Source organism: Sturnus vulgaris, chromosome 10, assembly GCF_052056855.1.
Source record: "Sturnus vulgaris isolate bStuVul1 chromosome 10, bStuVul1.hap1, whole genome shotgun sequence".
Classification (NCBI taxonomy): Eukaryota; Metazoa; Chordata; class Aves; order Passeriformes; family Sturnidae; genus Sturnus; species Sturnus vulgaris.
In genome coordinates, this window is record NC_142252.1 from 10,743,204 (window position 1) to 10,770,405 (window position 27,202).

The 27,202-nt window shown below is 38.8% G+C and overlaps 1 protein-coding gene across 1 annotated transcript; it reads left to right on the top strand.

The window, feature by feature from the left end:
• ATP1B3 (ATPase Na+/K+ transporting subunit beta 3) lies at positions 1 to 24,517 on the top strand. The gene is made up of 7 exons (XM_014877896.2): positions 1 to 202; positions 7,839 to 7,967; positions 11,782 to 11,889; positions 13,196 to 13,383; positions 13,912 to 13,962; positions 18,910 to 18,996; positions 22,223 to 24,517. Exons 1-7 carry the CDS (start codon positions 94 to 96, stop codon positions 22,391 to 22,393), a joined length of 843 nt encoding a protein of 280 aa, XP_014733382.1. The 5' UTR covers positions 1 to 93; the 3' UTR covers positions 22,394 to 24,517.
• The last annotated feature ends 2,685 nt before the right edge of the window (positions 24,518 to 27,202 follow it).

The window sequence follows — 27,202 nt, forward strand, 5'->3', positions numbered from 1 at the left end:
ACTTAGCGGTTGGGAGCGGGCGCTGGTTGCGGCTTTCTTTGCCGGGGAGGTTCTGCCGCTGGAGTGTGCGACGCAGCCGCCCCTCGCCTCGCCATGTCTAAGGAAACGAAGAAGCCCTTCCGCCAGAGCATGGCCGAGTGGCGGCAGTTCATCTACAACCCCAACAGCGGCGAGTTCCTGGGGCGCACGGCGAAGAGCTGGGGTAAGGGCTGCCGCGGGGGACAAGGGCGGGGCGAGGCGCCGGCGAAGTCGAGGGGCGGCGAGGAGCGGGGCCGAGTGCGGGAGGTGGGGGGGCGCGGGGGCGGGATGCGGGAGGGCCCCCCGCGAGGATGAGAGGCGGGCTGGAGGGTCCCCCGCGGGGATGAGTGGGCGGGATGTGGAAGGGTCCCCCGCGAGGATGAGGGGAGGGGATGCGGGACGGCTCCCCGCGGGCATGAGGGGAAGGGATGCGGGAGGGTCCCCCGCGAGGATGAGGGGAGGGGATGCGGGAGGGTCCCCCGCGAGGATGAGGGGAGGGGATGCGGGAGGGTCCCCGCGGGGATGCGGGGGGTGGCACGCGCCAGGTGAGGCGGCCCGCGCGGCTGCGGTGGCGCACGCGCCCCGGTGTCCGTTACAACCGCTGGTCTAAAAATAGCTCCGTCCGTGATAGCGGGGTCGGGGGGAAGGGGCAATTCCCGCGGCACGTCCCGACATGACTCAGCGCCCGCCCCGCAACCGGTGCGGGCCCGTGGGCTCCTCTGCCGCCTGCTCTGCGGGGGGCGCCCCGGGGGCCGCCGCGGTGCGGCCGTGACGGGTTTCCGCCGCGAGGTGCGGGGCGGCTCCGCCCGCGGCATCGCCCGCGCCGCCCGCAGCCTGCGCGTGCCGGGGCAGCTCCCCCGCTCCAGCCGTGCCCGCCGCCCCCCCGCGCTCCAGCGGCGCACGGAATCCAGAATGAATGGGCGCGAATCGCCTTTGTACTTGGAGCTGCAGCTCGGGAAGAGAGAGTAAAGGAAAATCCCCAACCCCCCTCCCCAAAAGTTCATGAGCCCCAATTCCAGAAAGTGATCGTTGTGTGTGGTTGTGCGTCATCGTGCTAAATTTGTTCCAGCGTAGGGCTTCTGGGCCTTTTATTTTCTTAAAGCTTTAAATGAAGGCTCTCCAGTAAAGCCTGTGAAGGCAGTGTTTGTTTTCCTATTTTCAGGTAGTCATCCTATTGCTTTCTTCTGAGCTGGAAAGCATGTTATCGTAATCTAGTTGCTTCCAATAAAAATATTTGTCTTTTCCGAGTGTGTTTTCTTATATTAAACAGTTGTACAAATGCTTAATATTAGAATGTTTCTTCAGCCCTCATGGGACATATTTACTGACTTCAGAAAATGCTGCGTCTCCTCCCAAAACTTGGATGTAGTTGGGATACTTAATAGTTGTGCTTACAAAACCAACAAGACTCTCAGCGTGGTGTTAAGGAACAGGCCAATACATCCTTGGCCTTGACACGATCTCAATGAATTCTGATGTTGAAACAGCGAGGAGGAGCTTTAAGCGCACCGTGTATGGGGTGTGCTTTCTCTGCCGTGCCAGTGTCTCCTGTCTGTCAGGAGAGGGCCCGAGCTCTGACAGGAGTTCCCCTCCATTCAAATGGAAATAAGAGCTTGCAGCTACTCTGCCAGTTGAATAGCAAAGGATAGGAAATTTCCACTATGCTGTTGTCTAGTGATCTTTCTGTACAGGCAGGTTTCCTCAAGTGCGTGGGTTGGGTGTGTGGATTGCAGAAGTCTGGCTGTGTCATGAGTCTGAGCAGCACAGACTGTAGATATGTTAGAAATAGCTTGCAAGCCTGTTTTGTTTTTTAAAAAAGGTAAAGATGAAACCATCTTCTCTGTTTAAACCTATCTAGTAGAATGTCGCTTAGGATGTTATTAGTCCATGTTAGACCAAGGCCAGTAGGATAGCATTTGAAGTTGAGATGATTTAGTTGGTAACTGAGTTTCTAGAGTTACTTGAGAAAGTATCTATTGACAGTTTGAATAATTTTACTTTGTGTAGGCAAGTCAAATAATTTCACTTCATTAAGAAGTTTTATTTAGTAGTTTAGGTGATTGGCATGTAGTTACTACTATATACCACTTCCTCAGCCTAGACATTAGGAAGTGAATGTTCAGTAACACCGTATTTTCAGTGTATTTTTTCATCAATATTTGTTTGTTTTGGCATTCCATGATGAACATACTGTGCTTCTTTAATTTAATTATAGTCTGACTGTTTTGGGATGTGGTGTGTGGCTTTCTGTTTGGTTTTACTTTCTAATGACAGGACACTAATTGGGTGGCTCTGTTGGCACAGGGGAATTTGCAGGGTTTGGTCTCCTTCTGCTCTTACCATTGAGATGTGAGCTTAGAGCTCTCTCACCGACTACAGTTCCTTTTCTGTTGCTGGTCTCTGGGCTGAAAGGCAAAGACACAGAGGAGAGAAGCTCTGGTTGCCAGTCTACTGGGTTGTTATGTCTCCAGGGGCAGCACGATGAGAATTCAGCTGGCTCTGGTTCTTCTGTGCATATTTCTCTTGTCTCAAGACAGCTTCCTCATAGAAGTAAGACAGGAGCAGTAGAGAAACTGTTAAGTAATTATTCACAGTATGTGCATGTTTTGCCCTAGTCTGACATAGTTGGGGGGGCTTATGTAAATGGTAACTGCAAGGCAGTGATTCTCTGTGAATCCCAATTCTATGGCATAATTCCTCTGCCATTTCCATGTCGTGATTTGTGAAAAGATCAAACACAAGTGGTTCCTGTACTCATTTGTCATGTAACAGAGGTTGCATTTTAGAGTTTGGCAAAGAGTTGCTTTTTACAGCTTGGTGAAAACTAATGTCTCTTCCTGTGGAAAAAAAATGGGGACTTTCACCTTATTTTGTTGCAGACTTGAGGGGTACTTCAGCTTGAATCTTTCACAAGTTGATATTCAAACCTACACACACTCCTCCCCAAACTCTTCTATTTTTAGTTATTCGGCATAGTCATTTGTTGTATTAAAAGAGACAGAAAATACTGGGAAAAGCTGCTGACTTGAGGCTGTGCTCTTCTCAGCAGCAAGGAATGAGGGGTGCTGATAGTCCTCGAAGAGGTGATGGGAATGAGGGTGGTCTGGGGTACACCTGGAGTTTAATGGGAGAAAGGAAGATTGGGCAGACTGCAGGGTGGGGCCTTCCTGAAAGTAAAAGGAAGGTCAGCATCTATCTCCGCCTCTAATGGCGAGGTGGCTGTGTCTGCCTAGAGTTAGCGAGAATGGAGTGACATCATCATAAACGTCTTGTAATGCGATGCTCGCTGCATACTCAGATGTGTGCACTGTCTTACAAGGTAGTTAATTTTTTTTGGATAAGGTTACAGGAAAATAATTTGTGCCAAAAGAGAAGGACAATATAGAGTGTAGCAATACTTCATCTCTGGTCGCACTAGATGTCATGTCAAGTGTATTTAAGTCTTTCTGTAAGACTGGTTGTGTAGGGGTGTTCGAGGTAGAGGTGGCATTGCCTTGAAGTACATAGACATTCAGACCTACTGAATTTTCTTTAGAATGCTTAGCTACGTTCTTTAGTGCACAGATATGTGTTTGTAATTACAAAAGCCCCACCAACAAACCCCAACACCTTGTTTTTAGGAAAGCTTTCCATCGTGTCAATGGAAATACACTCTTGTTGGCTGCCATAACAAAGGATCCAGCTGTTCTTCTTTTTTTGTCTTCACTGAATTCCTGGTTGGAATTCAGTGAAGACAAAAAAAAGTGCTGTCAGATTTTTACTGCTTTTCTGACATGGTTATTTTGTCTTTTTTATTGGTGTTTTGAGCAGAGATTTATTGTCATTTAGCTTTCTTCGTGAGTAGTGTAATATTAAACATTCTGGCGTCACTGTCTGCCATTGCAGTAGAATATTTTATTTTCCTTGACTCAGATAACTCTGAAAAAAGGCATCTTGCTTTGTCTTGTTGCAGATATCATTCACTATGTTCTAGTAGTGCAGTAAGTGTATTTTGTGGTGGGGGGATGTTCTAAATGCTTAATCATGGCATCAGACCCTGGCTTTTTTGATTCTTCACAAGTGTTGCACTTGACAGTTTTTACTGTCTCTTGAGGTGTAGCCGTATTCTGTGTGGAGCCCTGGCTTATTGTGACATAGAATATAACATGGACGGAGGTTATATTTCTTCCAAGTCTTTCTCTTCTTCCTGCTGCTGTCGCCCAACTCCGGAAAACAGTAATTCTTGAGTGTCCAAGAAACAAGATTGAGACATGATTAGTGATTTATTTCATGTGTATAGTTATGTTAGGTTAAAGGAAGGAAGTCATCTGCAGGTGGACTAAAACTCTTCGATGTTCCTGGTACTGGTAGTAGTCAGTAGGAACATCACTTGTGTGTTTAAATCCCACTTGTTAAAGATGCTGAAGGACAATCATGCACGTGATAGGATTAGTGCAGCATGGAATCCAACAAACCATAAAACCAGAATTTAATTTTTTTTTTTGCAGGTAATGTTGAATAGTTGCTAGCCTGTTTGAGGGAACGTTTCTATTGATACCTGTATATATCTAACTGTGCATTACATGCAGGTAGATTTGCCAGTCTAGTTCATGCCAGAGTAAGATGCTTTTCTTTGCTTTTGCCATGTAAAATTTGGAAAGCTTGTATTCCATGGAAATTATGGCCACGTATATGATATCTTCCATTCACCACAGTCAGAAATTGTAATTTTCACAGTGGAGAAGTGTTTTGATTCCTGCAAATGAAATCCAGCTAATGGCAGTACCAACATGTTGGTTCAGAAATTGAATTTTTCCAGATTTTACTTGCTTGTCGATGTGGTTAGGATATGAAGAAGTGTTTTTGGTACTGTGATGCCCTGCAAAAAGAAAAGCAAACCAAAACAACTAGGTAAATTGTAATGCAGAATTTTGTTTTTGAGTTTGTGTTACTGTTTTGGTGTACAACAATTAAGTTGGGTTGCATGTTAGATGTGGAAGCTGTACTTTGTTTGGAGGAAATAGAGAAGATAGCTTTTCACTGTTAGTTGGGTACATCTTGTTTCCCGACAAGAAATCCAGTGTTATGTGAAGTTATTTTGGCAGAATTTCTTGACAGGTTATGGCTTGCTCACTGTGATTAGCTAAGGATAATTAGTACTAATAGGCTCACAAAGAGCAGCTTACTCAGTTTGGGGCTGTTGGAAGTTGCAGAGGGGATTTTTGTTGTTTGTTTTTTCCCTCCTTTGAATGTGGCATGGTATAAATGGGTCACTTTAGTGGTCAGCGTTCTGTAGTGCTTCTGTAGTTTTAATACAAGCTATATTAAAATAAAGATTAAAAATAATCTGTGTGTGAGCAGGTATGTGCTTTGCTGGGCTGGGGGAGGCTAATGGAGCTTCAGGGCTGTGAATAGAAGCAGCCGTTCCTGCTGCATATCCGCGGTGGTTGGGCTGCTGCTGGGAGGGAGAGGGGCTGGGGAAGGCGCTGTTGTCACTGCAGTCTCCATCACGGAGTGGGGATCACTGTTGCCCCTGTACTGGTGCTCCCTTCAGGCTCTGAGGGGTCCCAGCTCTGCTGTCCTTGGTGGGGAAGGGGACCCAGCCCTGCCGCCCCACTGGAGTGTGGGGCTGTGCCGGTGGATGGGGCACCAGTGATCCCGTGGGGAGAGCTGCCCGTCCTGGCACCTGCTCTTCAGGGTCAGCTCTGGCAGGAATGCAGGGATGTGAGAGTGTTGGCCCAAACCAGGACTGTTCTTAGGGCCGTGTCTGCTTAGAACTGCACACCATGGTCCTCTGATTAGCCATGTTATGCTCATCGGTTTTGGTTTTTCTCTTCAATGAAGTTTGGATATTGTTTTAGAAATTAAAATACGGGTGTATTCTGAAATAATTTCCGTGCTTTTCTTGCTTTTACTCTACTTGCTATGGTAACTGCTTGTCTTCTCTTACATGTCAAATTCTTCTGTTCCATTGGGACTGTTCGATGAATGTCTTGGTCCCTTGATGGAAAGTGTACTTTCTAGACAGTTTGATTAAAGTATCCAGTAGCTGATTAACTTGTATGGATCAAAATGAGAGCTGACCAGAGGTTTTGTAAGGGCGCTTTTTTTTTTTTGGTTGATTTTGTAATACACAGAACACATTGGATATTAATCAGAAGATCGTTGTTCTGTTTTGAATCCAGTTAAAGCAATTATAAGCTTATCGGTAAAACAAATTGCTGCTGTGCCAAATACAGATGCAACTTTTGTTGACCAGAATTTCTACTATTTGGTTTTATTTTTTGATTTTAGCAGCTAAATAGCTTCTAAATAACCTTAGCAATCATTCACAATAGATGTCCAGCTGTCTTGTTCATTATAGAGAAATCTTGTTTTTGTATTTGCATACTTTGCTAGTTTTAGTTGCTGCATAGAATCTTATATCTTGGTGGTTTCAAGTGTATTTTAAATAGCTGATCATTTTCAGGGTATTGCATATTGGTAGGTAACTTCTGCGACATGTGAGACTGAAAACTAAAACCAAACTGAAAATCCACTGGCATTCAGCTGGTTACTGTTGAGAACTTTACTTACAGTAAAGAATTTGGAAACCACGTCATTATTTTAATAGATGTACACAGAATTCTTTTGGGAGAAGTAAAACGGGCGCTTGGGTTTTTAGCAGTCATGGGTTTCTGGGGACCATACTGCACTAGAGACTATTTCAGTGCAAAATGTAAGCACAGTTTCTGGGATAGGGGCCAGGACTTAGGCTTCCCTCTGTCATCTTCTAGTGGACAGTACATAGCACTGGGGTACAGTTGTGTTTGCTTTTGCTCTTTCTGTGAAAGGTTAAAAAGTTCTGCACTTGATTCTCTCATGTAATCAAGTATCAGTGGTAGGATGTTGCATAATGGTTTTGAACTGCTTTTCTTCGTACCCAACTTACATCTCTGGCTTCTGAATGCACCCTTACAGCTAGTATATCCAATAAAAATTGAATTTGTGTCAACATTTGGTTATGTTTTTGAATTAGAAGGGTTTTAAAGATGGTGCTGGGTCCAAGCATCCAGTCCACTCAGTACTTTTAATAGCTCCCGTTCTTTTTGACAAAGTCTCTGCATGTGTCCTTAAGTCTCAGGTGCTCAGTCTTAAAACAGAATCCCACACATTTTTTTTAGGTTGATATTGAGTGCTCAGTTAATGAAACAAATTGAAGCTGGTAATATCTGTGTATTTGGTGGGGTTGCTGGATCCCCAGGGTAGATTGGTAAAGCAGATGTGTATGTTAGGCTGGATAAATCTGAAGAGAAGGCTTGGGTTTTTTTTTTTCAAAAACGTGGCAGAAAGTATTTTCACCTTGAGAAGTATCTTGTAACAGGACATGTGTGAAGGACTACTCTGTGTGGAGTTCTCTCAAATATCAACTGTTATTAAAGCACCAGTTGCTTCTTCCCTGGGCTGGATCCAGTGTAATAATTTTATCTTTTTCCTCAGTTCTTTCATCTTCCCAACAACCAAATACAAAGCTAAAATTCCAGTAAACATGTGACAGTTTATTTTTTTCCTAGTGCACTGCTTAGTAATTTTTGCCAGCTTTTCTATATAGCCCAGAGAGTGGTTTTTTATGCTTCTCTCTTAAAAAATAGAGATGCCAAAATGCTCTATAAGCTTTAAGAATCAGAAAGTATTCAGAAAACCTCTTTGTATGCATTGTTGTGCACTGTGCGTTACATATCGATGCTAGAGGCGTGTTTATGACTGCAAACATTGCATTGCTAATTTCTTATTTTTGATTTTCAGAAGAGGTAATGGAATTAGATTAAACAAAAATACTAATTTTGGCCTTTTCTTTACAGGATTGATCTTGCTATTCTATCTGGTATTCTATGGCTTCCTAGCAGCACTCTTCACATTCACAATGTGGGTTATGCTTCAGACACTGAGCAGTGATATACCGAAATACCGTGACCGGATTTCTAGTCCAGGTAACACTGTATTTATTTTTTCATAAACCTCTGCCTGGTTTAACAACTGAGTTTCATTTGAGAGCTTTTTTTGAAGTATGAACTACTTATGGGAGATCATAGTCATTATTCAGTTACTTGCAGGTTGCAGAAGTAAAACTTGGTATGTGGCAAGTTATATATGTTTATAGCATAAATTCAGGCAGAAGCTTTTTGTGTGTATGTACTAACTTTTACTGGTTTTTTTCCTCTAAGCTCCTGTCAGTTGAATTTGTTGTGTAGACCACAATTTAGCCTGCAGATCCACGCAGCATGCTGATGTAGAAGTAGGTTTATAATTTAACCAGATTGCTGTAAAGATACTTTAAACCAGCTCTCTTGGATCAGATGGAATGCCACCTTGTTTAGTGTTTTGATACTTTGCAGAAGGTACAGGATAGCTGTGACCTGCTCAAGAGCACGTGAGGACTGTTGGGACAGAGGGCTTTGCAGTTTTTATTACAGTATTAGATAGTTTCCAGCTGACATGGAATATCTGTGGATTTCAGGGATTGTAGACCTGTTATGTTGGGATCCACTAGAGAAAGGGTCCTGTTTAATGGTGAAGCTAAGTCAGTGTAACACATAGCTGCCACTGAAAGTGGTGCCTTACTTCCTTTGAGTACTGTGCACCTGTCTCACTGCTGGCTGCTTCAAGGAGCTGTATGTTAGAAAAAACAACCCTGTACAAATAAGAATGAGTAATAAGGTGGTTGTCTTCCCCAGTATAATAATATATTGGTGGAAGTGAGACAACATTAGTTTTTTTGATACTTTTTTCTTTTGTTGAATGCAAAGCTCTTAAAATTGAACATCATTTTGCAGCTGTATCCACGCTTAAGATGGTATAGTGATCTTTGTGTGAGGCAGTTGGGCCAGTGTGATAAATATCTCTTGGATTCTGAACAGAATTTGTTTTTGGTGTAGTGTTCTGCCTTCTCTAACAAGTCATATTGTAGAGGATTTTGAGGATTTGTGCTGTTTTTGCTGGTTTTTTTCAAGCTAAGAATGGGCTAGATGCTGAAAAGAGTAATTAAAAAAAAGTAAAATAAATGAGGGGAAAAACCGTGGCTTAGTTGACCATTTCTCCCAATTTCCTAAGTGTCTGTTGTGGAAGTCAGAAGCATCACAGTGGATGGAGCTGTGGATAGCCGTTGCTTAATGCTGGGCTTGAGTGACATTTCTTCTCTCATGTAGTTCAGAGTATTTATTTTCCTTGGCTTTGAAATAAGTCATAAGGGATGTTTGTTTTTAAAAGTACGTATGCCACAATTAGTTTTTAATTGAAGAATTCCTGTAACATTTCTGAATTAAATCTCTTTATTAACGATGTCTTTAGTAAGTCATACATTAAAGATAATCAAATTGCTTGTTTCTGTTTTAATGTTTCTCCTTAACTCTGTCGTTTTTCATTTGCAGTGACACATGTAATGTTCCTGGCTGTAAACTTAAATTCTTTAAAAAAACCTAAAATCTACACACAAAACCTGGATGCCGTAGGTCAAAGGTTCTGCTCTTACGTTAAACGTACTTGGAAATCTCACAGATGATTTGTTTTATAATTGATATCTGACTTGCTTTGTACACTGGGGTATAATAGTATAAATCATGTCCAGATGATTTTAAAACCTTTTTTGTTAAATCCCTCCTGGAATTGTAAAATAATGTAATCTCTCTTACAATCCTAGATTGATCCTATGCTGAGGCTGTTAATTCTGTTCCTCTAAAAGAGCTCAAATCCTGCATCTCTCACAGTCTATGCATCAGTCCTTCAAATAGCTTTTTCTGTAGAATTTACACCATGGCTTTTAGGCAGAATATAATCCACTGGAAGTGGAGCAGTCCCCTCTTCATAGGATGTTTCTGACATTCCCCTGAAGCAGTAAATCTCTTCAAATTATTTTTTCATTCATTGACGTCTAGTTTAGTTACTTTGTCATATTCCCTTTGAAAAATACAATTTAAGTCCTTTGTTTACATTATAGTTCTGTACATAAGTCTCTTATCCCCTAAAAGCTCCTAATGTGTAAAAACCTCTTCAGTGATTTTTCAGCTATGCTACTAATAGCCTTTTATTTTGCTGAATCCCAGTTCAGTGTGAAGGCCAGAAAATTATTGTAATGGTGCAAAGTAATCTGCAGCCAAAATAGTGTTTGTAGTTTTATACAGAGTGTCAGTCATTAAGGCCTTTACTGGTGGCTTCCGTGGAAATAATTCAACTGCTGTTACTGAAAAAAAAGAGGATTTACGATTTATTTGGAATCCTATAAAAGACCTAGAATAAAAAACTTTAAATTGTATGCAGGCTTTTTAAAAGCTGAAGGGCATTTGTTGGTGGTGAATTTCTAGTATAGATGTTTATTATTTGCAAGTTGCAAGTATTTGTAAATAATTTCTGCCTTTGGATGAGAAGCTTAGCCATTTCTGTAGGTAAATCCTTAATAGACTTGGGCTACTGAGCTACGTTCTTGATATGCTTTACGAAACCTTACTGTGATGGTTAACTACGGTAATCTAATTTTATCTTCCCACTGCAGTCTTAGTTTCTTAAATGTATATTTTTTATAAAGAAGGCCTGGTTTTAATTTTTTTGGTGAGATTTTTGTTTTCTGCCTTAAATTTAATTAATCTAGTTTTAATTGGTTTTGCCAGAGGACAGGAAAACTACATTGCATCCTAAGATGATACAATCAGTTGCCATGTAATTGCAGCTTCTTTGTTTTTGTCAAATTTGACTTTGATCAAACGATTTTAATCTCTGCTGCAGTATCAGGTGGTGCAGTGCTATTTCATCTGCTACTGAAGCTGTGATGGCTATAGAAGCATCAGGTACCTGTGTAAGTGACAGATCCTGGTGGCACAGGCTGGGGGTATCAGTGTGCCTTTTGCTTCCACCTGCTCCAGAGAAATCCCTAAGATTGAACTCTGCAGCTTTCTGGGCCATATGCTGGGAAGCAGGGGCAGCTCTTGAGAGGCCCGTGCTTTATTCCGTGTGTGCCTTGTCCGTCCTTCAGCCGAGGCTGGATTTGGTGATCCATGGCCTCGTAGCTGCTGCAGCTCTGGCTCCTGGCCGTGCCTGGTTCGTGCCCCGGTGCCCCCAGCCAGCGGCCCAGAGGAGCTGCAGCTCCCCCAGGGGACACTGATGCCGTGGGGCCGGGACGCAGCTCCGGAGCATTCGCGGTTCCCAGCCTGCTGAGCCCAGCCCCTGTGGCTGTGTAAAGTGTCTTGGATTCCCCATGGAACAGCTCGCACCTGAACTTTATTTGAGGAGAAAATGGAAAACTTACTTGGCTTGTCTATTTTGTCTGGGGTAACTTTCAAGCCACCTTTATTTTTACATTTTTTTTTCTCTGTTTCTATGAGAATAATGCAATCATAGCTTCACTCTGTATTGCCTAAAGCTTTGAACTATTGCTTGAAGTGAAGATTTTCTGAGTGTGCTTTTGGGAATTTTTTCAATTATTTTTTAAGCTTAATTTGCTGACTATGAAAAGTGGATCAATAAAAATCTTTGCTTGAAAGTGATTAAACTCCTGATTTTGCTTTGCCTAATCACTTGGTTTGGTTTGTGGACTGCAGTTACACACTGGGTTGGATTTAAATGTTAATTAATGAAATACTGATTTTGATTACTGGAAATATGAAGCACCTTCCAGTACTGTGGAATATAGGGGTAACATTAATGTTTCTTTACAGATGATAAACATTTTCCAATTTTTGGATATTTGAATGGGGGTTAGAGTGGGGAAGGAAAGATGAGTTGCTTAGTTTCTAACTTGAACATTTTCTTTTTTAGGACTTATGATTTCACCAAAGCCAGACACTGCATTGGAATTTTACTTTAACAGGAGTGACAGCCAGTCATATTCAGAATATGTTACTACACTTCAAAACTTCCTTGAATGTAAGTTACTTAATTGTCAAAGTAATTGAAGAGTCTTAATCCTGAGAACATTTTTTCATTTCTTGCTTGTAGTTACTAATGGCTGACGTAGACTAATGCAAGTTCAGGGTACTGTAGATACGTGTGTTATAAAAGTGTGTATGTTACAGAAAAAGATGAGTATAATGCCTGTATTGGACAGGGAGTCTGAGCATGAGGAATAGTGCAGTACATAATGGAGAGTTTTAGGTGATGTGGTTATTTAAATACTGTAGAAATTGCACATTGCAAAATAATTCAATTTAAAATAACATAGGTCTTGTATTTGGAGACAAAGTTTATCAAGACTTATCTGGTCAGTTAATCTAAAGATTTGTTAACTGTGTGCAAATACTTTAGTCGGAAGAATTTGAATGTTTGAAAATGAGGCACACAAAGATTAAATTAATTGCAATGTACACTTATTCTAATAATATGGAAATCAATTGAAAATATCAATAAGTTTAACCCCTCAGAAGCTGTAGAATGACGAAGATGCTGTAAAATCTCACCTGTGTGCATGAGTTGCTTTGTTAGCTACAGCTATATTTGAATCTCTCTATATTTATAGTTTTGGTACCTACTAAAAGCTTCTGTGTAGCAGGCTTTTCTTTCAAAGCTCTGGCAAGGGTTGCTGGGAGGAGTGCTGCATTTCATGACTGCATGCCTCTCCTGCAGTTCTGTGGGTCTTGCATCCAGGATGAGCTTTCCCTTTCTCCATTTTGCCTTATTAGCTGGGAGCTGGGGTGTAAGGGAGAAGAAGAATCCACAAAGTACCTTAAATGGGAGTTTAGTATTTGTGACAGTGTGGTCTGTGTACTTGAGAAACACAAGAAAGTGGGAAACAACTTGATGTTAATACAACATAAATTATACTACCTGATGTAAATGTAGAGGCACTCTAGTATTAATTATTACATGTGCAAAGGGAAAACTGGTTGAGTTTGCAGGTGAAAACTTGATTGATTGTATTCTAATGCATTATTGGCTTAGAATATGTCGTTATTTAATGTACAGAAATTAATGAAGTTGTGATTATTGTTACAGTTCAAAAAGCAGGAAAGTACTATTTCTTCTGTAATACTCTTTATTTTTCATTCCAGTACACTGCTACTTGTATGTATATGCTTTGAAAAAAGTGTTTAAGATGGATGTGAGAGTGCTCTGAAAATAGTTCTTTGAGAAAACTATTAGGGAAGTAACAATAATTATTTATATATTCCTTGGTTAGGTTTTGGCTACTTGTATGTTTTATTCTATTGATTTACAACCTGTTTTTGTTTCATAGCATATAATGATTCAAAGCAGTCCCAAAACATAGTGTGTACCCCGGGACAGATCTTTGATCAGAGTGATGCTGCTGTTAAAAAGGCTTGTCAATTTAACATCTCTCAGCTTGGACAGTGCTCTGGGAAGGAAGATGCAAATTTTGGCTATTCTAAAGGAACTCCCTGTGTGCTTGTGAAAATGAATAGAGTAAGTGCTTATTTATCTTTTAGCTCTTAGTGCAAGTGCTCCCAACTACTGCTATATGAAAAAATTACTGTGGAAAGGACTGAAATGTGTTCAGTTTGCTACTCAAGATATTTGCATTTCTTGAACAGTAAAGTGTTTTACTTCATGTCTGTGTTCGAGAACTCTTAACTAGAATGTAATGCATTCTGTAACTCTTAAACTGTGAAAGGTGAGGAAAATTTTACAAAGTATTTGACTTTTCAGTGATGTTACCTGTTACTTGAATTGCTAACTGATTTGAGCTATTAAAATTACATGCTAAATGTAAAATAAGAAAACAGTACTTTCTGTGACTACTGTGCTATTTTGAGTTAACTTGAATAAACATTTAACTTAACAGTACTTTAAATCTTAGTCCTATTTTAAAATTGTGTTCAGTTAAAAATGACACCGGATAGATTTGGTCCCTGCATGAACTTATATTTAGTGAGCCATAAAAATGAAAAGGGGGGACAAGGTCTGTAAATATTTTAACTTTGTCTCCTTTAGGTAATTGGATTAAAGCCTGAAGGAGAGCCACGTATAGAGTGTACGCCTAAGGTCAGTTCAGAATGTAAGAAATAAGTGTATTTATTTTCCTTGTGATTACAATGAATAATGAAGTAGTTTATTTCACTCTTCCCTTCTTAGAGATTTTGTACTTTGGTTTGTGTTTTTCATCTTACTGTATGTCTAATTTAGTTTTAGTGTCTTTAATTTCTTCAGTGTACTTATAGAAACATTTTTTGGTTGTTCTTTCATCCTTAGATGTGTTTGAACTACTTGGTTTAGAGTTGAGGAAAATGCAGACGTGTGTTTGTGTGGTCTTGTTTATTTATTTATTGTGAGTTTTATTTTGTTTTCCCATTTCATAACCTCTATTTTTATTTTTTCTCCATGCTGCAAGTGCACCTTAGACAATTTTATAAATGATGGGTAAGACAACTGTGTGTGAAAACTAATGTTCCCACTCAAGTAAAAGTTGCCTTCAAATCAAGTATAAACTACTTACAGTAACAGCTAATCTTTGCTTATTTGTTATGTACCAATGAATTTACACAGAGTGTTTTATTGCAATTATAATAATTACTTTGACTTATGGGTGTTTTTCTAGACTGCTTGGGGAGCAGTGAAAGCCTTGGTAAGTCTGTAGCTTGAGCAAGGGGCAGAGTCCTGGCTTTTAGCTTCTGTTGACTGATAAAAGTGTAGGCTGGGAAATATCAGCAGTTAATGAGAAAAACGCTTGTAAGGGTTTCTGCCTTCATCCTAGATACCTCTAGTAGGCACAGACTTCAGTAGTTGATTTTTGTGGAGTCTTTGAAAGTTTTGATCTCTCCATGACAGTCCATAGCAATCAAAGGTGGTTCTTCCTCTTGAGACTGATTTCTTTGCTTCTGTTCACAAACCCCACATTGTTCTCTTGAATAGAATAAAGCGATTAAGCTCTTTCTGCTTCTTCTATACTCTTTTTCCTTTGACTTGTCTAATTTATAAATTTTTTTTGCAATGTATTATCCCTAACTGGACCGAAGTTTGCCTCTAGTTGAGGTATTGTTAATGACAGCATTTCTCCCTTTGTGATCACATTGAAAGCAAGGTGATTTTGCTGTTTGTAATACACTAGTCTTTATTCTAATAGTTTTACTGTTTAAATCATTCTTCTGGTTATTTCCCAGTCTGTATTTGTAGGTGTGATTTCTTGAAGTTCAAAACTTTGAATCTCATAGGGCTATTTTTGGCCCCTCCTCTGTCATTTTTTGTGATCATTTTAAAGGGATCGAGTTCTCTGAAGAGTTTTGCGCTGTTTAGCTCAGTGCCATCAATAAATGAACTTGGGTTTGCATCTCAAGTCCTTATTGCAACTTGGAATAGCATCCAGAGCAATCATCTTCATTATCACCAGAAATGCCTTGTGATGTGTTGGGAACTAATGTTCAAGTGATTTATAAAATATCGATGGCAATCCTATTTTATGATTGTATTTCTTCTAACTTTCTTCTGTGGATGCTCTGAGACGATAATAAAAACTATACTAAGCAGATGATACCCTGTTTTCTTACCCTCTTAACTGGTTTCACTAACAAAACAGTAAGCTTGATAGCTTAGTTGATCAGGGTGGTGTTTTTTGCTATTTTTTTTACCCTTCAGGATACATAGGAATGATTTTTGTTTTCTTGCATCCTCTTTCTATAACTACCAAGTTCTGCTACTGTATCCACTTAAAATTGTGTTCTACAAAAGTGTGATGGTTTTGAATTTCAAAATTATTAATCTTATTAGTTATTTAGTGACTTCTAGGGAAATACATGTTAGGCTTTGCTACTTTGAATGCATCTATTTTATCTTTACTAGCCTGTTCTCACCCTAGCTCATAATAATTTATTTGCTTAGGAGAGCTTAGGTACCAGTTAGAATTCATCCTGTAGATTTACTGTTCACTGATTTTTATTTTCCTTTCATCTCTGTTTTTAAATATTTCTTACAATTAAGAGTCTCAGAGTGGATAAAGTTGGATGGGACTACATTGGTCATCTGGTCCCACCTCCCTGCTCAAGCAGGGTCATCCTAGAGCCTGTGGCACAGGGTTGTGTCCAGACAGTTCTGGAATATCTCCAGTGAGGGAAACCACACACTCCCTGGGCAGTCTGTTCCAGTGCCCGATCACTGCACATGAAAAAGGTTCTTCCTCATGCTCAGATGGAACTTTTGTGCATCAATTCTATGTATATTGAGAGCAATTTGGAGAAGTGTCTGCCTGGACCTCGCACACTATATGAGTTTTAAATGGTATTTTTGCTTTTACAAGTCTCTCAAATAGAAAATTGGGTTAATGGCTTCTGTCTGCACATCTTGCCAGTCTTGGCCACCTCAAACGTTCTAAGTTTTTCAGTGTGGAATTTATGTTCTCACAGGTATTCTTCTGTGAGGTGAATCTTCTTTATTCTCCCTGCACTTTTTTTAATGGGATTTTTTGTAAATGGAAGAATTTCACATAGATGGGTGATTTCAGAGTCAGCACACTTACAGCTGGGGATGCTTCCCCCTGTGTCCTTTCATAGTTGAAGCTGTCATCACTGTACTTTCTATAGATGAGGGAAGTTTGCAGTGTCAGACACTCATTACAGCTGGTTCTTCCTCCTGCACCCTTTAGGAATTAATCTGCTGCAGTGTTAAGAACCTCCACAAAGAGGAACAAGGCAACAAAAGATTCTGTCTCAAAGAAATTTGAAGATCAGCATTTTAGGTCTTTAGTTTGCGGCCCGAGTTGTGAGGTTTCACAAGTGGTAGAACATTCTGCAGCAGTATTTCTTTCAAGTTAAAACAACCTTTACTGAAAACTGGTAAATTTGATGGGTTTTTTTTGTTCTTAACTAGAGAAAAGAAGCATTAATTCCAAAATGCTTCTTTTTCTGCTGCTTATTGACCATCTTGACTTTGTGTTGGGTACCACTTTCTGGTTGACAAGAATGAAGAATGACACTATGTGCCTTGCTTTTGTCAGCATACTCAAGATCTGAGTTAACTTGCTTTTTGTGATAGGAATCTGTTGTTTTACAGTTTCTAGTAATGAATGCTGCTCTTTATCTTCTCCATTTCTTCTTCTCAAGTGATTGTAGACCATTCCTTCCCAAATTCTTTCCTTTGGTGTTTATTATATTATTTTAGGATATTATTTCAACATCTGGTAAATTCTTCTTTCTAAACTACAGTCTTAATTAAGACCCAGTTAGTGAGGTGGAAATCTGTCCAGCTAAGTTGTCTAATTTTTAGATTTGCTGACTGTCAGCAGCTCTTTGTAAAAACAACATGATAAGCAGAAAAAGTGACACCCACTAATGGACTGATTCTTGAAGTTCTTCAGCAAATGCAGCTTGTTTAGGTGTTTTTTGGTTTGCTTTTATTTAATGGTGTAGTGATATTAATTAGGGTAGTTTATTCAAGAAGATCTGGAACCCACCCCCAGCAGTTGCACTAGATAGGGCAGCTGCATGTCCCAGAACCTCCCTGCTCTTGCACTGATAGCCTAATGCATATATTTAGTGTATAGTGATGACTGCATGCATGCCTTGTATTTAGCTGCTCCAGAAAGCACTACTCCTATTTACTTTGCCTATGTTATTCCATATGCTGATTATTTAACCATTATTTTAGCAACATATTTGAAAAGTTAGTATTTTCAGCTGCATGAGCTTTAAATAAAATAAAGAATAATGGCAAAAATCAGTATATTCCTGCTTAATAGTTATATATGCAAGCTCAAGGTCCAAAATACTTAATAAACATATATTAATGATTGCAGTAATTTTGACTGTAAAGGAATGAGAATGTGGCCGTATCATAAAAAATATTGTATTTTCTTTTGAGGAGGTGAAAAGAAGGTAACCTTGTGTTCTTAAATATGTTTTGATCTTACTGCACTTGTCTTCTGAATTTTGTAGGGTATCTGTTAAATAACAATTTATAGCTGTTGTATATGGTCATAGAGAAACAACAGTGAAACTTGCTAATACACTTGGAACTTGTGAATTACATGGAACAAGCAGTGGTGTTCTGAGGTTACTTTTATCATTTTGGGGGAGTTGTTTTAATGACATTTCTCTTGGCTATAGTAATATATTCCATTTATTACAGAAAGTCACATTAGATGTGGGCATTTCCTAGTGGTTTGAACTTGCAATAGTTTGATATTCTGCCAGGATACACAGTCTTGAAGAATGTTGTATATAGGGAGGGGTGTTTGTGTATTGCTATACTGATAACCTGTGTGTGGACAGCTCAGTCATTCATACATATTTTGTGTATTTTATGGATTGAGTGACTCCTTAGAATTTAGGCAGTAGCTTTGTAAGTAGCTGCTTCTTATTCCAGGATTTGGGATTGCAGGGGCCAGTTGAGTGATAAGGCCTGCATCTGTATCTATATTTTTCCTCTGAGGTGATGATATAACTCCAGTGACATCACCATTTTAGCCATTTGGGTTTCTTCTTATCTGGCCTGTATTTGAAGGATAGAGGGCACCTAATGTTAGCAATGACACTGTTGCAGAGAGGTGTCTGTGGTTCTCTGTGAAGGCTTTTATCATTACATGCTTGAGAGGCTTAAGAGCCTGGCTTTAAACAGCACATGGTTCACCAAAATACACAGGCTTGCTTGGGGATACTTGGAATTTTAATTATATATGGGGGAGTTGTTGGGTTGTTAAATTACTCATTACAATGAACATAATCTTCCCCCTTCCTCATTTCTTTGACTCATAAGTGTGAAGGCAAGCTGTTTTTGACTTGATTGGTAATTTAAGTAGTACTGCTAATCCTTACTGCAGCAGATGTGTGCAGCATGTGACTATTTGCCAAAAGAAATCTGGTTCGAATTAATCTATGTGTTTGTAAGTCAGTTGCCCTTTTTTAGGTATCTTGCTCTTCATCATTGGGTTATCATTTTAATTTTGTGTTTGTTTTTATGCAAGCAAATGTTAACTTCTCCTTTTGTTGCTGTCTGCAATTACAGGAAGAAGGCATGGTTAACATAAATTATTTTCCTCCTAATGGCGTGATGGACTTGATGTACTTCCCATACTATGGGAAAAGCTTGCATGTAAGTATCCTTTAATGATGGTCTTCACTTTCAGTGTTTTGTTTCTGTGTGCATTTACAGTTGCTAGTAGCAGATTAATTCTGAAGTCTGAACTTTGTAGTGAGGTACTGCTGAGGAGTATTGCAGATGCAGACATTGCTCAGCACTCAGTGAGGCTGGAGACGTGCTTTGGCAGACATGAACAAACTGGGCATTGTCCTAATGGAGGAGTGGCTGTACACCAGCAGTCTTGAGACTGGCTGCTCTTTTTTGCTCATTGAAATCTTCTGGAGTCTTTTTGAATGCAGGGAAAGGCAGGAGAAGTAAACTGTGTCTTCATTTACAATACACTTTCTAGTACTTAATCTTTGGCATTTCTGTATAGGATATTAAGTATATAATTCCTTGTGGTGGTGTTGATTATATTTCCTTGTGGCTCTGCATGTCATGTTTTCTGTTTTATGAAGAAGGACATCAAGGGAGCAGATAGGTTGGGATTTTCTAAAATTATTGTTTCTATTTAAAAATTATTGTTCCTATTTAATTATTTCTAAAATTGTCATAAAAACTCCAAACTCACTGTATATTTTATGAACATAGTATACATAGAATTAAAACTCTAGTTAAACTCTTTTTAAACTTTAATATTTTTTATTTTCTCGCATTAATCTGTGATCACTATATGCAGAAAATCTGTACCTTCTATAAAATAGAAAATTATAATGCCTCTTATGACCACGTTATTTAGTCTAATAAACATAATTCTGTTCACCATTGAAGATAAAAGTACTCTTTCAAACATAAATCTATTAGATCCATAGAGTACCATGGTGGGTGCTTGTAATTTCACCAAAGGGATTTTTGTATTAAATTACTCCTTTGACAGTTATTTTTTCAGTGTACTCTATACTTGCAGCAGTTCCATAACCTTTTTTATCCTTCCATGGCTTTTACTAATGAGGAAGGATCCTGTTTTCCTTCAGCATTTGCTTTCACGTTACTTCTGGGCAGTTCTGTGTTTTCCATTTTGTTGCCGTGTTATGAATTGGTACCCCATCCATTCATTTAGGTATGCAAATTAAAGAGAGATTGCGTGTTTCCAACAGCTGGAGTCAGTACAGACTCTATCCCATTCTTGGAATGAAAGAATAGAAAAGGAGAGCAGTGCTCCCCTAAGAAATGCAAAATACAGCATCTGTGCACCTTGACATGTCAAGATCCAGTTTGTACCAAGGTTGGGATGAAGAACTTTACTAACAAATTTCCATCTTGCTGCTGTATTGATGGAAAATGAAAGATTATAAAAAGACACTAATGAAGATAGGCAAAACACAGTGCTATTCCTTGCTTGAATTAGGTGATGTAGAAAAAAACTTTTTTTATTATTATTTTTCCCACCCCAGTTTTTGGTTCATTGTCCGTTCATGTTTTTTGTTATGTGGAACAGGGGCCATCGTTTTGGGGATTTTTGCTTATGTGAGGTGTAATTCTCCTAACATTTGCATAATGAGAAAAAGAAGAGGCAGTAAGAAGAGTTGTGAGAAGTTTGTGTGTTTGACTAGGTCTCAAGAGTCTGGATTGATTTATTGGCTATGCAACAGAATTTTTATATTATATCAGTGTGGAAGTGTTAAATTACTTTATTCTGTAAAGGAGTTAAGATTTGAATAAACTTGTTGCTCTTGTTCAGGTAGGAGCCAGAAAAGTGCTAGTATCTACAATTTTGTGGTCTGGGATGGTTTTTGTCTTTTGCTGTTTAGTACAATGAGCCCAACTCTGACCTTGGAGAATGTTCCCTTTTTTAGATGATCTGACGTAGTTAATGAGGATGCTGCCTCTTTTCCCTCCTCCTCCAAATTTTATACTGAGTAAAAGTCCATTCTGGCATCATCTCTTTTCAAAACATCATAGAAATTTGTGTATCCCTTTGGAAAAACCATGATGGTGAGAAGACCTGTCTCCCTGAGGAAACATGGGAATATTAGTTCTGATTTTTAGAAGACTCTCAAGTGTGGTATCACCCTTACAACTGGAAAGTTTTGAGGGAGCCTTGCCTAGGTGCATTTCTTTCCTCCCAGTCTGAAGTTTATGGGAGCACAGGAAAATTCCTGGTCTAGTAAAACTATTATCCAATGAAAGCAGCTACTTCAATATATTTTTTACTAGTACTTCATATTAAATATTTTGCACATCTATTTCCATTACATCATCCTTTTAAATGAGACTTGGAGTATTCTGTATGTAGTGTGCTCTTTGGTAGAGAAGATAGCCTAAAACCAACAGAAATGTATTAAAGAGTTTAAGTTAATGAGGAGGGAAAAGATCTTAACACAAAATTTTGTTCAATTAAAATTCAAGGTTTATACTTACATGATAATGTAATGTTGTATTTAGTCCACTGACTTAAATGAATTTTTACCTGGAAAAGAATTTTGCTTAATCATCAGTCAGCAGTGACTTAAAATATTAATAAATTATGGAAATGTTTCATGAACTTTGCATAAAATGCTGCCTTAATAGTGTATGATAAGCTCCTATTTAGTGCGTAGGCACTTTACAAGAGAATGCAAATTGTTCTTTATTTGGTTGACAAAAGAATGGAATTTATTCATTCTTAAATTTTAATTTTTGTAGTAGTCACCAGTTGTAATTGTTCCACCAACTATGACGACCAGGAAGGATATTGTCAGGGTGTTCGAGGAAGGGTTTCTGTGTAAAGCTGTTAAACAGACAGTGCCTTTCAGAATGGTTTATGGCTGAAAAAGTAAATGGGATAGGGGAGAAGGGAAGCTGGTTTATTAGTATTTGTTGAGTCAGGCTTTTGGAAAAAAGAACATATTAAACCCTGCTAGAAAAGTTGCATTCTGTAGCAGATTACACACACCCTGCCAAACCAAACCCAAAACAAGCAGAAGAGTCAGTAGCAAGGGTTGGCAGACACTAACTTCTGAGGTTCTTTCACTGAAGGTTTCTAGAAGAATTGGACCTAATAAAATAGAAAGGGGTAAAGTCACATGCTTCTTGAAGATACTGTCTGTGACTCAAATTATTTTGAATATATTAGTAAAGAAATAGAATGAAGACTGTGTTTCTAACCTGGGAAAATAAAGTGTCTTACCTGAATCAGATTGGACTTTGAAAAGTTGGGTTTCTAATTGGCTTTTTTCTTAACTGCTCTGATGGATTAAATGTTAATGCTAACTTTTTCTGGTCTCTGAAATATTTTCCCCATCTTTCTGTTTTCTAGGCTCACTATTTGCAGCCTCTAGTGGCTGTTCAACTAGCAATTAGCCCCAACGGTACCAAAGAAGAAATAGCAATTGAGTGTAAGATCCTGGGCTCACCTAATTTAAAAAATCAAGATGACCGTGACAAGTTTCTGGGACGAATTGCCTTCAAAGTTCTGATGTCTGAATAGCTGGAGTAAGCACTCTCCACAAAGTAAATGTTGTGTTGTCTGTTTTGTATCAGCTGGACATGCCATTCTAGGATATGAATCCACCTTGAAGAATGTTAAGGTGGTTTATGGCGTTCAGGGTAGCATAATAATATGCTTCCAAATTGTATGTTTAAATTCCCTTAAAGTAAATGCCTATCCTGCTTTTTGCCTGCCCCGTTGGAACAGTGTACAGACTATAGTTATGTCATAGGGACCTGTAAATAGCTGTTTTCAAACACATAATAATGGTGACCTTTGTCCTGCTCTAAAATGTGGTTTTATCCTCCAAGTGAGTGTCTCAAGCTTAATGTGCTGTGCTCTGTAAATATTGTATTGATTTAACACTGGTTTAACTGTCATATCTCAATGCTGACACAGTTAGAGGGATAAATAATAAATGGTACCTGATTGACATAGTGATTTCTTTGTAAGAGTAAACACCTCCAACATAAATCGTGTGTATGGGAGTGGGTGGGTCAGTGGATGGATGGCTGTGTGGAGATGCCTTAAATTGTAGCCTGGGTGGCATGGGACAACTGAAGTGGATTTGAAGAGTTGGTGTGAATATCTGAAAGTAAGCTCAACTAGTACTTCCTTGTGCTTGTCACTGTGCAAGTATTGTGTACATGTAATACTTGGTATAGAGTTTGGTGTTCTAGCTGAGGAATTGAACCTTTCTTTGTGTTGTTAATTGCTTGTAATATGTGGAGCACAAATAAAATCTATACATTATTTTGAAACTTTTTAGTTCAGAAATATCAATAGAAAATTTAAATCGTTCAGGATCCTGGTAACAGTTGTACAACAGAGCTGCTTGAAAGAAGTAGCCTCACTATTGTGGGAATAGGCTTTGATTTTCCAGTTTAAAAATTTCTGGAAGAACCTCTGTTTAATGAAAAAAAAAAAGGAAAAAGGATTGTCTTGATTAAACATTCTTCTTTAATTTATATATGTTTTGTCGCATCATTTTAACATCTCATGTCTTCATTTGCTCTTTCATCTTGGACTTTCTGTGTATTTCATCATCATCTATTTAGAAAATTGATGTCATCAACTGCTTTATACAAATACCTTGTTGACTTGGGGTTAATTACTTGCATTGTAACTTAAAGTGCAGCTGCTAAAATGACTACAACCAGCCTGGTTTACTTGTGACTGCTGCTCACTTTGAAGCAGGCTGAGCCATGCTGTTGGGCTGACTTGGGCAGTTGAGCTGACGTGCTTATTTATGTTACTCCGCCAAGGTTTTTGTGTCTTTTGGTCTAGGGGAGGGTGGGCTTGAGCACATGGTTCACATTCTGATGTCTTCCCAGTATTAAAGACCACAGCAAATCTGCATTTGTGTAAATACCTGTATGTTGTGCTAGTTATGCCCAAATTTGTTACTTAACAACTTTTATACCTAATTATTACAGTGGTTTTTAATATTTTATTTAAACAAATGAAGGATTTCTAAAATTCAAGATCCAGTCTTAATGCCCTGCTTTAAGTTTGGGGCCAGTCTAAGCCACATTAGTGAAAAACTTTTAACAGCTGTGCAGTGATGCACGGTTGGAGGAAGCTGCTCTTAATGGGACTTGAACAGTGTCTTAAACCTCATTAAAAATAGATTTATATTGATCTGATACCATTCAGCATGCTTTTTGTTGTCTACAAAAGAAAGTTGTTGTTCCTACAAAAGGCAATGAATATTTTTGTAATAATGGCATGCATTAATACTGAATGAGATGTTCTTTCAAAATATTCCATTACTAATGTTTTAAATTATGCACTTTTAGAGCTGGGATACCTGGCTTCTCGAAGATATGACTAATTGCTTCTCTGTGTATTAATACTGCCTGAAAGTATTTTAATAGTTGTGAGGGACCTTAAGTGTAGATGTTGCATCTGACAATGAAAAGGACTAGCTTCATGTAAAAACTTCTCACATTTGTGTTCACTTAGGAATGATAAGTTCTGGAGAAACACTCCATTTTCAAATGAGCTTGTTTTTTGCAACAATTTCTCTTTTGACTTACCTTGTCTATAGACAAAGCATGAAATGGCAACTTTTCACCAGCACTTTTCAGACAGATAAGACTCAATAAACTCCTGTTCTCCCTAGATTCTGTACAAGTGTTGTTTGTTTCTTTAATTTAAACATGTAAAGATTATCAGTTGAGGGGAGAGGGTGGGGGCGGAGAAAGAAAAAACCACAACTTTTGGAAGAGTTCAGCTATCAAAATAAGCATGTAAAATGTATGTGGGTAGTAAATCTAGTGTTAAACTATTAAACTGAATTATTTCTCATTTTTATTTTTGTGTCTTGAGTAGGTAAAGATACAGCAATTACCTGTAAACAAGTGTACAGACTATTAGGATAGGATAAAATTGCTGTTTTCCTTCATATGAAGTTTAGAGTAAAGGTTTCTTAGCCTTCATTTTAAATTATGAATAAAGAGCTAAATTTACTACCATATTACCAGAAACCTGAAATGTTAAACTTTTATACTGCTGTATTCTTACTGGGTTACTTTTAGTGTCTTCAAATCTGGAACAAGGACTTTTAATTTCAAAACTGTAAAATTGCCAGTGTGTGTGTCCAGATCAGCTGAGGTGCCTTCTTGGTATGCCCCACTCCCCCGTGCCATCCCCACGTGAACAAACATACAGGGGAAGCTGAGGAGGAGCTTGTCAAGAGGAAAAATGAGCTCTAAGGCTTTATTTACATCCATCATGCAGTAGATAAGATGATCCCTTGGGGCCAACTGACATTTAGCACTGACTGGCAATTATTTCCAGCTGGGGATGATGCTGTTTGTAGGACAGTAGTAAAGAAAACTCTCCTTTTGTACTGAAATGTCTGCTGTACTAGTTCCTCAGCAGTAAAGAGAAAATCTGGATGCAAATGAAGAGTAGAAGGAAGAGTTGTAGACTAAAGGAGTTGTGAATCAGTATGGAAACAAAAACAAGAGTGAGGAGGGTGGGTATTGTTTTTTGTGTTTTTAATCCTCTGCACCCTGCCTCTTTCTCAGTAGGAGATTTAGAAAGGAAAAATATATTTCTCAGCACCAAGCCTTGCTGAATGATTTCATATAATTTTTTTAAATGCAGTGTTCTCAGGAACTTGGTACTGAACTTGGATTTGCTCTGTTTAAGTCTACCTTTCTGTGAAGCTTATTCATCATTACTTTTGGAGAGATTGAGTTAAGTAGAGCTTGAAGCTGAACAAGAACTTTGCATCAGAGGGTACACTCTGGTCTTCCTTAAAAATGAGATGGGTCTCCTGTGATGGAGAGAACTGCATCATTTAAGGTTTTCTAGAAAAATCCTAGATGCTAAGAGTGGGTGGGCAGCTCTGAGTATAAATTTCAATACCTCAGAATGCTCTAAGCTTTAATCTTAAAGATTTTTGCAGTTACTCAGAGCTTTGACTTCCCTGTTAGTGGAAATGCTAATCATCATCTTGCTAGTTGGACACTTTGTTAAAACATGTCAGCAGTCACACCAAGTCTACCATCAAAATACCGAAGCCTTTAAATGAATTTATATTTACTGTTTGTGTTATTATTCCTGGAAATTGGTGCTTTTTTTCTTACAGAAAAAAGCATTCTGTTAATGTCATTTACCATGAAAAAATTTCATTTAGACAGACTATTTCGGTATTTTTTTTCCAATTGTATTAACAGAGTATGTGAGGCATAAAAGTGTTCAGGACCTACTGTTCAGTTTTGCCTGTAGGTCAGGTCTAGCTCTGTACCTGTTGGGAATAGAAAAAGCTTCACTTACAGGGCAGAACTCTGGTCTCCCTTTGCTCCAGGCTGTTGCAAATGTGGAAATGGCCTGAGGTGATTGCGTGTTCTACCCATGTACACTGGGGGAATAGAATTATTTCATTTAGTTCAGCCCATCCCCTACATCAGTACTGAATTGATTTTCTGGTTTGGTATTTATTTGTTTTCTTTTAGGTAACACCACATGGTCTTCCTTTTGAAGAACATCACTTCTCTATTGGAGGCTTCACTTGTATTAGCTGTGCTGAGGGCATAATCACTGGAGTAACTTTTATCCTCAGCTGTTTGGTATCGTGAATCTATGTCCTGATGTTTGTTTGGTTACAGATGTTGGCTACACACCAAAAATGGGATTCTTCTTTCACCTTAAAAGTTTCCTGACTGTGAATAGTCAGTATTGCTATAGAAAAAGCATCCATCATAGAGACCTCATTTTACAGTAGTCCTGCAACAGAAGTTGCCCTTCAGTTAAAACATGTAAAACTGCCATCGTATTGTTAGAAGAAGCATTTTAATATAGCAGATCACAGTGAGTTCCTCTGTAAGATACTTTCTGCAGGTTTTCTTCCCATCTTAATGGGAGGGGAAAAAAATCAGAGAAAACCTAAGTCAAAAATTCAAGTTGGCTGCAGTTTGAACAGTATGTTAATTTGGTGACTGATTCTTAACCATAAAATCATTAGCAGAGCTATCAGAAAATCAGTAACATGAGGGTTACTAGAAGCTTGAATGTCACTGTGTAGTTTGGCTCAAATAGCTCTAATAATTAATGACAAAAAGTAAGACTTTTTTTGTTTCTTTACATCTCAAGCAAGCACCTAATGAAATCAGTAAAGGGAATTTCAGAGTTTTGTTCACTAGCATGTACTTAAATCTTTTTATGTGGTCTGATTGGTAAGTATTGCATGGAGCTGTGGAAGCAGTGCTTCATCTTGATTTTGCATTACTTGAAGGGAATTGTTAAGAGTTTAATCTGGATTTGACAACAATTCCTGTAAAAAGCTGATGGTTATCA